The 13,773-nt window shown below is 32.2% G+C and overlaps 1 protein-coding gene across 1 annotated transcript in view; it reads right to left on the reverse strand.

Annotated features, from left to right (window-relative positions):
- Positions 1-8,083: 8,083 nt before the first annotated feature.
- LOC119637918 (homeobox protein araucan) overlaps positions 8,084-13,773 on the reverse strand; it is a 51,376-nt gene continuing 45,686 nt past the window's right edge. Inside the window, exons 7-8 of the mRNA XM_038034362.1 lie at positions 13,108-13,748; positions 8,084-8,159 (exon numbers count right to left, since the gene is read on the reverse strand). Coding sequence (XP_037890290.1) covers positions 8,117-8,159; positions 13,108-13,748 — 684 coding nt within the window. The 3' untranslated portion in view covers positions 8,084-8,116. The remainder of the gene's footprint in view (positions 8,160-13,107; positions 13,749-13,773) is intronic.

Genomic DNA, 13,773 nt, shown 5'->3' on the forward strand with positions numbered 1-13,773 from the left:
ACAGTACCACGAGTGTTGTTCACTGTTGAGCCCCAGATGGTATTCCACCTGTTAAAGTCGCCGCCTAAAATTAATGGGGGGGAATGTACGGAGAATAAATTGAGAAGCTCTTGCTGCGAAAACGATTGCGAAGGTGATATATATTTAAGCTACGCGTACAGTTTTCGCATTTGGAGGAAGACCACAGTTAGCACAGGATGGAGGACTGGTGCATCTTTTTACCGTATGACCCAGGCGTTGGCGGTTTTTCCTCCTCATGGGATTTGGAATGGAGAGTTCTACTTTACATTTTTACCAAGCTACACCAACCGTTGCCGGTAGCCGATAGCGGTGAAAAGTCAAAATAATTCTTCTTGTAGGAGAGCGGGTTTTTCCATCGTGATTTAATTTGATGAATTTGTAGACCCCAGTCACTCCTTGAGTGCCCATTTTGCGAACAATTTCAACTTCCGGCACATGCTTTAAGCATGGGGCATAAACTACGCCTTTAACCGAGTTGAGTTTGTCATGCAGTTTAGCGGATATTGCACATAAATTAGCTAATGATTTTGATTTTATGAGCTTGTCGGTTGCGCTCGGATTCCCAGCCAGGGCAAGTAAATTTCCGTCGCGTAAAATCGATATAGAGTCTATATGCGTTGTAATGCAATCTAGTGCTTTTTTAATAGCGAAAGGTCTAATTTGCGAAATTGTTATGGAGGGATCAGTTGGAGAAATCACAACAAATTTTTGGCCAGTAGGAATGATGCTACTGGTTAGCTACACCGGAAAGTCGGAATTTTTAATTTTTTTTTCTTTGGGGGGATACATCTGCTAATAGACGAAATCTATTTGAGTTTTTATCTGGCGGCCCCGGGGCCATTATATCTTATGGCTGTCTATTATTTAGTAAATTTGAAAATAACCACTCACTTGAAAGGGTTTGGGAGCTGTGGAAGAAAGTTGGGAACTACTAAAGGAAAATGTCAATTGTTTTCAATTTGTTTTTTTTTTCTTTTTTTAATTTTTTACTATATATAGAGGAAACAAAAGCAAATACGCAATATCCGCGTTAAACAGTTCTAGCAAAAACACTGAAAAGACAGGATTTAATAAACAGAAACACCGAAACAATTGAAAAATCGCAGACGAAAAGAAAACACGCACTACACTGAACACAAGTCGACTCGGTATATAGGGAAAGTAACTGTCCGGAATAAACAGAAAATGTTGCTTATCGTTAAAATTAGAATAAAATACTATTCCGATACCGATTTAGCTCAATTTCAATAGCGACCTGTTTACAATTGCTTCCAATGTTTCTACAATATTTGAAAACGAGTGCTGCGTTTTTGCGACTAGTAGAAAGCTTGCTACAGATATTACATAGACAGACGGACATGCTTAAAACATTCTGTGTATTGCAAAAGTTTTGAAAAAATAATAAATACCCCTGATCTTGCGGTGCTGGATATAAAAAACAGCATATATGTAAAAGCCACAGTATAGTCTAAGAACTATTTATATATTCCGTACTACCATTGCAACGATTTTATTTTTATAAAGTACGGAAATATGTATTAACTTACGCATAATTTTTTATGTATTGATTGATGAACGGTGAAACTCATTTAGCACGCTTCTCTATTGGCATAAATCATGATTATAGTTCGTAGACGTACGAGTTCAACATTAAATTAGGTTTCGTTTATTTCGGCTAGTGGAAGTATGCCCTATATATACATAAAATAAACTAATGTAATGACAATTTCTGTCATAGAACGACATGTTTTCAAAGATAATGGATGCCTTATAAAAGCCTTTACTTACAAACTACGTTACGCTAATGTTACACTCTCTTGCGTATATGAATAAAAAGGAATGAATTGCCAGCAATGAATGATTTTATCAAATGATTCAATTGAAACTCCATATTATTAAAATTCTAAATTAGTAAACTAAAAGTTGTGTGCTTATTAGAATATAGGTTTCCTTGTTGATAAGTCACAAAGAGCTTAAACTGTGTTTAATAAGATTCGTTGTCTTTTCTAAATTACGTAAATAATTCGTATTAACAAAACCTTATGTAATCTCTTATAAAAACTATAAATTTTATTTATATCACTTTTACAAATTAATGAAAATATATACAGAAAATACAAAATGACATTTGAAAACTTTCTTTTTGGTATATGGCACACAATACAAGTTACTTGGAAAATTTATATTTGTTTGTGTATTTTTCTTTCTTTTTTTTAGAATGCAATTTGCTTTTTCTTATTCCGTTGTCATGCTAATAGAATTTTACTTTGAAATAATAAGAAGCAGAAGGCAACAGAGAAACATACGACATGACTTAATGCCGACAAGCAATAAATTAAATACAATTCTAAGTAAGGTTGAGTTAAAGTAAAATAAACGGAGAGTATGAACAACAACAGAGTATAAAGAGATATCAAAATGTCAATGAAGAGATTCAAAGTAATTAGCAAACTTTAGAGAAGACAAGAGCAACATACAAAGGCACAGCCTAGGAAACTAAACACAAGTAAATTTAGTTTGAATTTCGGGTTTGAATATTGTAAAACATACGACAGCAGACAGCCTACAGCATACAATTGTCTAAGCAAAGTTAATTAATGACAATAAAATGTGAAGTAAATGCGAAGCAATATAGATTAAGTCATCGATTTTTCATGAACACAAAGAAAATTCTTATTTAAAATAATTTTAAAGTTACCTTAGAGACAGTGTTCGATAATCACTCTTAGCAGATATAAAATGCTTCTTTTACAATGGAAAATCCGAGAAAAGCACATTTTGATATGCATAACCATAACTACCGCTCACCTGTTCATCTGCTTTCGAAAATTCGGATTTAATTTTTTAGTAAATTATTTATTGAATTATTGATTTATTTATTTAGTATTATTTATTTTTGAAACTTTTACTGTTAACAAATCATTACCTGTTGGTTATTTAATCATTACAATCACAACTTATTATGAAAAAAATGGTGCGTAAGAAGATTAATTCAAAATTTAACAAAAAATATTCTTGTCTGCAATTTTTTGTGTTCGCTCTTTCCTTTCCCTTTCCCTATGTAGATAACTACTGATTTTCAACTATTCATCGTTTTGCCGTTAATTAATACACAAAAAAAAAACTAAAAATTTTGTATTTTTTTAACAATTCCCATATAACTGCGGTCAACTAAATCCGTTAACTGCGAAACTAAATTATTCTTCCGTTTGCTTTGTTGCAGATTAAATGAATAGTACTTAACCTAAACACAATGAAGCCAGTGAAATGAAATCAATCAATAATTAATATATATATAAAGGAAGAGAGGGAGAGTTTCGGGGAATGACCGAAATGCCCATTTTTTTGACGTAGCTGTTTCTGTACTGGTCTCCCGGTTACATATTAATCTTGGATAAGCTATAGCTTCGTAGGCGCCTTCCTGTCAAACTTTGCTTTCTTTTCCTTTTTTCAACTTTTTACCTCCGTCTTTTTGAGGTCATAAGTCCCAGGCATGCAATTCTTCCAATCATATATATAAGACATTTGTACTGATGGCTTCGGAATTGTGCTTTTATAATTAAAATAGAATTAAAATCTGTTGAAACCTGATATGATTTTTGACGATATTTGTTATTGTAATATTATGATTCCTGCTAAATTACCCACGAATAACAGAGGTATTTTTTTTCTAAATTGCTAGCACTGTGGCAAGACACACCAACTATTTTTTCCGATTTTCATAATGTGTTTAAGCAAATGATTTTTGACTACTAATCAGTTATGAAACACGTCCCGGAAACAAATGACTAATCGAGCGAATATCATAAAATAGGTTAGCACCGCAAAACACCGCAAAAACCGTAACAAAGTTGTTTTATGTTTAACATAATAAAAAAAATCTTATATGCTTAATATAATAAAATTTTAACAAATGCAATCAATTTATTAAAAAAAAAAGAATTATCTAATGACAAGACCATAGATCGGTGCAGAGTGAAACCGGTTTAAAGCATACAAACAATAGTAAAAACCAAAAACAAGTGCAATTTAACTCAATTCATTTTCATTTGAAATGAAGTGAACTCAATTGTGCGACATGCCAAGATATGACACGTAGGAGAATGACTGCTTGGTTAGCTGATGTATGAATGTGTATATATTTAAAAAAAATGCACTGTGCGCTAATTATCCAGCGAAAACTGTGGAAATGGGTAAAACGTGTAAACATTGAAACATAATTATACGGAGACATGTTTGTTCTATCAAATAAATATTGCAGGAATTCTTATACGTTCTACTTTTCATTTATACTCACATCCGCCGTCTCTTCATCTCCCCACCACACCCTTCCTTTCCTACTGTGCCGCTATACCACGCTTCAATTAGCGAGTATATTGAAAAACAAGTAAGAAAATTATATTCGGTCGTGAACGAATCTCCTATACCCATTACCGTTCCTAAGAAAAAGAGAAGAAGTAAAAAAACTAAATTTTCATGCTTTACAATATCACACGCAGCTGATTTTTTCTGTAGCTTGTAGCTTTGTAGCTGTATCCTTAGAAAAGTTGAAGTCACTTCCAAATTCTTTTGCAAACTTGTAGGTGACATCTTCATTTTCGTTAACGGGAGAATTTTTACCACAAACACTACATAGTTGTACAGACAGACAGATGGACAGACGAACACACAGATATCCATTTGAAGCTGGCAAAAAATTTACATAAATGTTCTCACTTTACGTGGCGCTGTGGGCCTGTGCTTTGACCGATTTCGCCCATTTTCACTACCAGCCTACAATTCTAATATTACCAATACTTCTGCCATATTTGACATCGATAGCTTCATTTTTGCGGGTAGGAGAATGTTTACAACAGACATAGCGCAGACGGTATATAGTTTTTGAGGTCTCTGATGGTTCTTTTTAGATGTTGCAAACGTTTTGACAAAATAAACACACACCTCATGCTTCGGTGATGAGTATGAAAATATATGAATAATAGTATGTATGCATGTATGAGCATTACATAAGAGGGAAAAAGAGCACGAGATGGTACTTGTATTAGTCAGAGTAATGCAGTCATTTTTTACCTTTTTAATTTTTCTTTTCGATTTCAGTTATTTTGACTACCAAGCGCAGACAAACGAGAATCTATAATATGCAAACACCAACAATAATTACACTACCGCTGGTACTACTACACCATTAGCTACAATACCAATAATGCCTGGAACTACGTTCATAAAAAAGATCTTAATTAATATCATTTAATATGTATAAAAAATAGTGACAGAGAGCGACAACAAAAACATATATAAAGTCACGAAGATGCGATATGTTTGGTTTGAAACCAATTCTTGAATGCCATACATTTGCCCGAAATCATTCTTTTATACAATTTGGCGTCATTTTTCAGTTAATCGGTAGGCTATAACACAAATTAAAGATATTCAATTTTTTTTTTTTTTTTTTTTTTTTGCGAGAGAGCGGGGAAGTATCTTGCTCAATTTCCAACTTTGATTCGTAGATTTAGCTAAAGAAAAAATGAAGACTTAACTTTAGAAAATGCCTACTCAATTAAAAAACATACTATTTGTTAAAAGTTTTGTTTTCGAAAATAAAGGCAGCAGACTTTATTTTTTAAAATCTCTTTACAGAATTTGAAAATTGCTTTCACACTTTCAACAGAACACAGGAAACAAGCAAATAAACAGGCATTCAGATCGAAATATAAGTAAACAGAGGTTCTTTAAACGATTTTGCTCTTCTCGTCAATGAAAAAATTATACTCTCTTAAGACTTCGAGGCGTGTTTCAAAAGATTAAAAGCATTTATTAAATGTGATATGCCTCTTGTTGTGCTTATTTGTAATGTTTGTACATTGCAATATCAGACGTACTTATCTACGAAAAGCAATTAAAACAAATTCAATCTGTGCTAACACGTCTTTCGTGTTTTCACCATCAGAAATTTCTTAAAATTTGTTGAAAAATAATTTCATTTCAATGATCGGTCCTTCATGTCATTATTAGTTATATATTAGTGTTATTTTTATTGTTATTACAATTGCTGTTGTTGCCGCTATTGCTGCATCATTAGTCTTCCAAAAAAAGTCATTTCAACGTTTCTGCGGGTGAAAGCAGAATTCTTTCGCTCAAGTCTTAATACCCGAATATAATAAAAAGCACAACAAAAATCGGCTCATCCGCCTAATAAAGTACAAATAATGTGCAAATCTCTATTTCATACACAAGCCAAATTTGACAATACACTGCTCAGACGAAAACAGATTAAGTTTATACAGGAAATATCACAGTATATGTGACTTTGTCTTAAGGGAAATTAAAAGAAATTTTACTTGGTTTGCGATAATTCTCTCAGAAATATCGAATCTATTCACATACACGAGTGATGAGTATGCTGAGATATTTTACACTTTTTCTTCTGGGGTTAATTGACCACAAGAGATAGCTATTTATTTATAATTCACATTCATTATTCGTAAACGATAATATACACCAGAGAGACGAAAGTGGAATAAGTTTAGCTATCTTTCGCTCGTTCGCTTGTGCATAAAAGTCACGACATGAAAACTTAACTAGGAAAACCGACTCGATCTATATGATTAAGTCGAAAAACAGTTCATATTCTTCATGGATTCAATCAATATTAGCAAGCAATCAATAACGTATTCCTATTTTTTTTTAAAATTACATTCATCACTGTGCGACAAGGACACGATTCAGAATCGAATTGATTCGTTTCATTACACAATCCTTTTTTTATGATTTGATAGCAACGATTGCTATTATTTCTTGTATAGTCTTTCATTACTAAACTTTTGCAGTTTTTTTGGTGGTAGAGATTATTTGCGTTTATTATTAAGAAACAAACCGAAATTTTATCTTCTACCTATGAGAAATGCCTCATAATTTTTTTTTTTTGGTTTTTTGCATTTAACCCGAAATACGCATTTTTACGTTTCAAAGCATGCCATATAATGGAATTTTGTATTAAGTTTCAAGAGAAACAAGTCTAAAAGTTTTTATTCCTCATAATTGAGCATTGAAAAATGAAAAAAAAATGTAAGTAACCACATAATTGAAAAATACTTACAGAAATGGTTTTTCATTTGATTTTAATTAATTTAACGCGTAATTACAATGAAAGGAAAAGGCAGAACACCAGCCAACTGTTGTGTAATTGAATACTTAGCTTTATTGAAATGTTTTTATCAATATTGACAATAAAATAATTAATTAGTAATGATTTTTTTTCTCTTTTTCTTTTCTTTCTTTTTACAAATTCAATGTGTGAATGAATTTATGTGTATTGTATGTATGTATGTATATATGTATGTATGTATATACGGATGTTTGCATGGATATACGTATAAATGTTTATAACTGACGCAAGTCCGTGTACGCAACTAAGTAATACATAAATAGATAACTGCGTATGCCTCCATTTGTATATGCGGATTTGTTGTTGTTTGTTTGCATATGCAGTATAGGCATGAATGTATCTATACATACACACAAAATTGATTACAATTACAATCAATTATTGAATGATTTCAAGTTAATTTAAATGAAAATTGTGTTTTATCACAGTAATAAATTCACTTAAACTTAATTTATTAAATAAAAACAACGAAAAAAATAGAAAATTAGTTTATTTGTTTTTTTTTTTCTTTCTCCTTTATTTGGTTTTTTCTTTTTTGTTGTTTTTTGTTTTCTCTCTCTCTAATTATTAGTGAATTCAATTTAAATATGAAATATGTAATTAAATTATGTATGCATTTGCACTTAACCCATTGTTCTGTAATGAGAACATTTGCAAATCAGAAAATAAACTAGATACTGTAAAATGAAAAAATGAAAAGCAACATGAAAAATATATAGAATCTGACGAAACTAATTTAACATTCACAGAAATTTTAAATGCATTGCAATGAATTAAAAGTTTTTTGTCTTTTTTTTCCATGATACTAACCTAATAAAAGGGGTCAGGGTTTATTTCGTTCCAGGGTATATGTTCAATGCTTTACATTTCGTTTTCTTTTTTTCGTTCTTTTTTTTATTTATTTTTTTTTTTTATAAGTTTTTGTATAATTTATACAGGTGCAACAAAGCCAGCTGCCATCAATTGCTGTTGACTGAAATAAAAATAAAAATTGATTATTCTCAAAATTATATTGAATAAGTTACATTCTGGCTTAGAATAAATCTCAAATATTGATTATTACGTCATCATCGCAAAACTTTTTTGTGCGCCTATATTGTGTATACGTAATATATATAAAGTATACAACGAACTGTTGACCGTCGGCCAGTACATCACACACATTTTGAGCCAAATTGAATAAGTAAATCAATTTATCCATATGTCCATCTGCTTATTGAAATCATAAAAGTAATGACCTTGATCTATGTTCGGAAAATTAAATTTCCTCTTTTTACTCTTACAATTTATTTTATTTTTTTTATAATTATTGTCCATCTTTTTCATCCCTGATAGTATTGGCTTTGGGTCGCTCATTTTAGGGACTATATTGAAGCCAAAATCGTATCTTATATTTGCTCACTTTTAAGATACTTTTTATTACAAGTCTATCGTAATTCCATGTCACTATATTCTATATTTCTATATTGACCGATAACTTCAATTCAATATCATTGCCCGTAATTTATCGTGAATCGGTTAGATAAGAAAAACGTTAAATTCAATATTGTCTACATCAAAAGTACTGAACATCTATTTATAACCGAATAAGCATCACTTGAGAAGGTGATGATTATATCGAAAAAATTTCAAAACATTGTTGAAGCGTATATTGTTCCATAAAAAATTTTCAAAGTTATTGAGCACAATTGACAAGAATCATTTGGATTTTTATATTTAACATCAAAACTACTGCATACACATTAGCATTTCGTTCACCCAATTTTAAGTAATAGTAAACTGAATGGTACTATTTTTGGATCAAACTTGCAGATGTAAAAATTATCGCCTTTTTCAAGGTGGATTTAGTTTTTCATGTACGATCGGCGTGTATGTAGGCAATTCGCAACCATTTTTATAGCATTAGGTTCTTAATCGATCAATTTATGCCAAATTTCAGCTTCCTACCTTCACTTTACAACTGTGACATGTCGTCAGATGTAGGGGATCAAAATGATCCCTTTCGATAAAAAGAGGTATGAAACATATCGTCAGATGTAGTACTGAAACGTGAACATAATGCTTAAAACAAAACGCTCGCGTATTACCGAATATTTTGAAAACTCTATATGTCGAACGATTATCGTTTGCGAATTGTATGTGGAACATCTTGTATTTACATTAAATCGTATGATATAACAGCTCTTCGACGGTAAATGTATAAGCGAAAAAGAATTTTAACATACTGACTTTTATATACCATTTACATATACATCAGGCCCGAGTTAATAAACAGCTTTCTATAAAAGTATGTCTATATTCGTGTCTACTTACTAGTAAGTTAATGGCACAAAGGAATTTATGTTTTCATTAATAAGCGAGATAAGGATTTAGTTAGGGTACTGACAGCTGTTTTTTCTGATGCGCTGTTTCCTAACACCTAAAATGAAGTAAAAAAAGGCACACTCGTCATGTGATGCTCGCGGAATTTAAACAAGGCAATAGCGCTAATGCCACAGCTGAAAAAAGATGCAATGCATGCGATAAATGCCTAATAGATGATCGGCCAATTAGGAAATGGTTTGACAAATTCCTTTCTGAAAATACGACCTTAGGATCGGCCGAATCGTCTTGTAAACAAGATCCATCATCAAAAATTAATACAGCAGGAAAGTTAAATACATGACAAATAACTGCTTGCCGCCGCTTCGAAAAATTCAAAAAAGTCAGGACGGTTAAAAAAAACGAATGTTATATATGACTTGACCTAATATATATGTAGAAAGGCGGGCGTGACTGTTAGTTTAGAGGGAGACCAATTTATATTATTTCCAATGAATAGGTCTTAAATTTTATAATATTCCATTTTTTTTTTTTCACTAAAAAAAAGAAAAAATTGACTTATCCCATAATTCAAAACTGCAACAATTTGTACACGTTGCAATATTTTAACATATTTTCAATAATTTAAATTTATATATATAAAAAGTTTGTTTGCTTGAATACCTCTTAAAAGTTCCACATATACTTATATGCTACATCGCTTGTCGAACAAGGGTATGTTAAATGTGTGCGGATATATATAACACCCATCTCCGTTTGTATTCTTGTTTGTCCGTTTTGTATTCTTGTATTTAATTTACAGGTCGCAATTTAAGAGGTATTTTGATCAACAACGTGTGTTAAATTAAGGACGGACGCTATTACAAATAGTTCAGATCGGATGACTTTTTCAATCATTTTCTATATAAGGTTTAATTTTGAAAAGTCCTGATATGAGTAAATCAAATAAACGAAATCGTGTAGGTTATTAAATAGCGAGCCGCGTCCCGTGTTTTTACGGGTTTTTTATATCATTGTGGACGAAACAATTCTGTAGGTAAATGATCTTCTTAGCTCTATGAGAATTGTAGGAGAGCCCAAAGACGGATTTCGTTTATTAAAAAATTGCTACAACGACAAAGTATTGAGACTATCATCGCAATTTCAACAGACAACAAAACGTACAACGGAAAGGGCTCAATCGATTCTATTACTCGGTTAGTAGGTCAAGAGTATACAGATTTTTAACAGCTCAAAAGAAGAGAATCGAATTTAATAGTCAATAATTTTTAACTTATCTCTAATAATCCTAATCTACCACATATATTTATAACGAATTATACCATGAGCATAGCAGACTCATAATTCAAAAGGAAGGAAAAATGCACCATTATACACACGTCATACATTTTTTAATTTTGAATTACAAATAAAAATAAAAATTAATTTTATATGATAAATTATATCCGGCAGCAAATCTTCTATATCCACCACATTTATCCTAAAAAAGATCAAAATAACAATAACAAAAAACAAAATTTTATATTCTATAGTAACAGACGGACGTCGCTTACACACGTGGCAATTTTCTATTGTAGTTATTAAGCAACGACCAGAAAACCTAGAAAGCTCAGTTGACGTTGCATTTGTTTTTTTATCGATTTAACACATTCTCAACAACAACTTACATACAAAAACTTCCTATATTTCTGGCAAATTTGAAGGCGATACTTTTTTTTTTGCAGTTTATTTTGCAGATATAGCACAGACCATACGGTTCTACAGAGAGTTGGTTTAATTCATGTTTCGTTAAGAAATTATTAAATGTGAAATTGAGGTTACTATTCTAAAATAGTATGCCGGATTTCTGAACGCATCTGTGTCCCAAATTTTGGGCAGATTGTGTGCTCCCTGTTCAATATACGAGATTCCTTTACGATCATGAACCTGTAGGTCTCGTCGAGGTAAGATTTGTTAGAAGATCGAAAAAGGTTAGTTTTAACATCACGACTAACTGTCTATAAAAAAAAATTTAATTTTTTGTGTTATTTGTTAATTTAAACTAAACTTAAATGTAAATGCAATATGAAAATTTCAAAAAATTTTAAAATCAAAGTTCAAATGGCCTTAAGAGGTTCAACGTGATCAGAGCAGCCTAAAATCAAAAGCCAGCGTACGGATGTAATTATCAAAAAAGGGAGGAAGAACCAAAAAAGTAGGGTTGAATGTCAGTTTTTGCCATTAGATAACTACCACGCATGTCATTGCCAAACTCAAATATCATCATTTCCTACAACTCCATTAGGCTTTAAACAAACAACAGCACGTATCGACGTGTTATATGTACAAAGCACATATAAAACTACTGTAACAAGACATCTTATTATTATTATTATTATTATTTTAAAACAAGACATCTTATAGTATAAACATTTTTGAAATCAGAGAAAGTCTGATACATAATTTTAAGTTTTCATTTTTTCAAGCAATCATTTTTGTGAAATTGAACAAATCAATTCAAATGGAATTTTAAATATTGTTTTAAATGGAATAATCCACTTTCGCTCAAGAGTGTTCTTCATACCCATCGTCGAAGAATGAGATAAAGCTTCAGAGACCTCATAAAGTGTAAAAATATTCTTAATCAGGATCAAATTTTGAACCGATTTCAGCATGACCGTCGGTCCATCCCAATATTATAGTATATCAAAATTTAATTTTTTTTTGTACCTTTATAACTTCCAGAAGCGGGCGTCAAAAAGCCAATAAGGTATATACATTTTTGGCCAGTTACAAATTCGGAATATATCTAAGCATGTCCGTCAGTCCGTCTGTCCGTCTGGAATATATCTAAGCATGTCCGTCTGTCCGTCTGTCCGTCTGTAATACATCTAAGCATGTCAGTGTGATATAGCATCTCTTGCAAACGTTTCCCGTTCGCAAAAATGAAAACAACGCCTCCAAATTTGCAAAAGAATTTGAAAATGTTTCAAACAGGTCAAAGAATATGCCTACTACACCCACACTTCTATACAACCAAAACCGAAAACAACTTTCCCTTCCGTCGCAACTGCACGTTGCGTACGGACTACAAAAGATACACAATATCAATTTCTACAAAATTATTCAACAAAAATAGAAAAAATAAGCCACATATTTTATAGGATAACGATAATGGGTATGAAAGATTTTATCGCAACTGAATATAATTTTGTTAACTTTTTTCTTTGTTTATTTTCCCGTATTCAAAACGGGAATTCCGGGAATATTCATTCGAAACGTAGTAGAAATTCACTTTCTGTCATGTACATCTTTTTTTATTCAGTTTTCTTGAAAAAAAAACTTTTCACGAAATAGTCTTCAGATCGGTTTTGAAGAGTGTTTTTGTAACTTTAAAAATCTTAAAAAACCGAAGAAGTAAATTTGTTAAATTGTTTCAAAAATTAGTTTGGAAGCAATTTTAATGAAAGTTATTGAAAATTGTAAGAAAGTATATAAAACGAAAAAGGCTTAGAAAAAAAAACTCTGACAAATTCAAAATTAATTTAGAGACATACACAAATAAAAAAATTTTTAACAAATCTTTGGAAAAAATTTAGTGGAAGAATTTTTTCACTTACCTTCTAAATAATGCTTTATAAGATTGTTGTGCCTGCTGTGTGGTCGTTGTAGTATCCGAACTCCCGCTACTACAACTGCTACCGCTGCTATTTTCGTCGCGTGGTGAGTAGTTACCGGTTGCATAGCGGGTGCAAGGAATATTATAAAAATTATTATTGCTGGGGCAGGTAGCGGTCGTATGGGCTTGCGTAGCGGTAATTAGAAGATTCGTGGCCAGGTGTATGTTCGGCACTTTCATATTCGGCGGAGTTTGGGGTGGAGTATCGGGTTGGGCTTCGTGAAACCCCATCCCCCGCTGAGTCGTGGTGGACGTTTGATGTTGCAGATGTTGTTGTTGCTGTTGGTGCAAGGGGGTAGCATGATGACTTAGCAAAGCGTTGTTGGCCGCCGTAGAAGGTGTGGTAGGATTGACGTTGTTGTTCACCGAGTGCCCGTGATTGTAAGACTGCGGATTGCTCATAGCTGCGGCGCCTAGAAAAGACCCGTAAGGCCCCCGTGCATAAGGAGTTATACCGTAAATGTTGCTGTTGTTGTTGTTGTTGTTGTTGTTGATGCTGCTGTTGTTCGCCATATTTACGGGTGTTGCATTGGATGGTTGAGTTGTGTGCGTAGTAGCCCGCTGCACCAAAGCGCTCATTTGCTGTAATTGTTGCATGGGATGGGGC

This window comes from Glossina fuscipes, unplaced genomic scaffold, assembly GCF_014805625.2.
Source record: "Glossina fuscipes isolate IAEA_lab_2018 unplaced genomic scaffold, Yale_Gfus_2 61, whole genome shotgun sequence".
In the NCBI taxonomy this organism is placed as follows: Eukaryota; Metazoa; Arthropoda; class Insecta; order Diptera; family Glossinidae; genus Glossina; species Glossina fuscipes.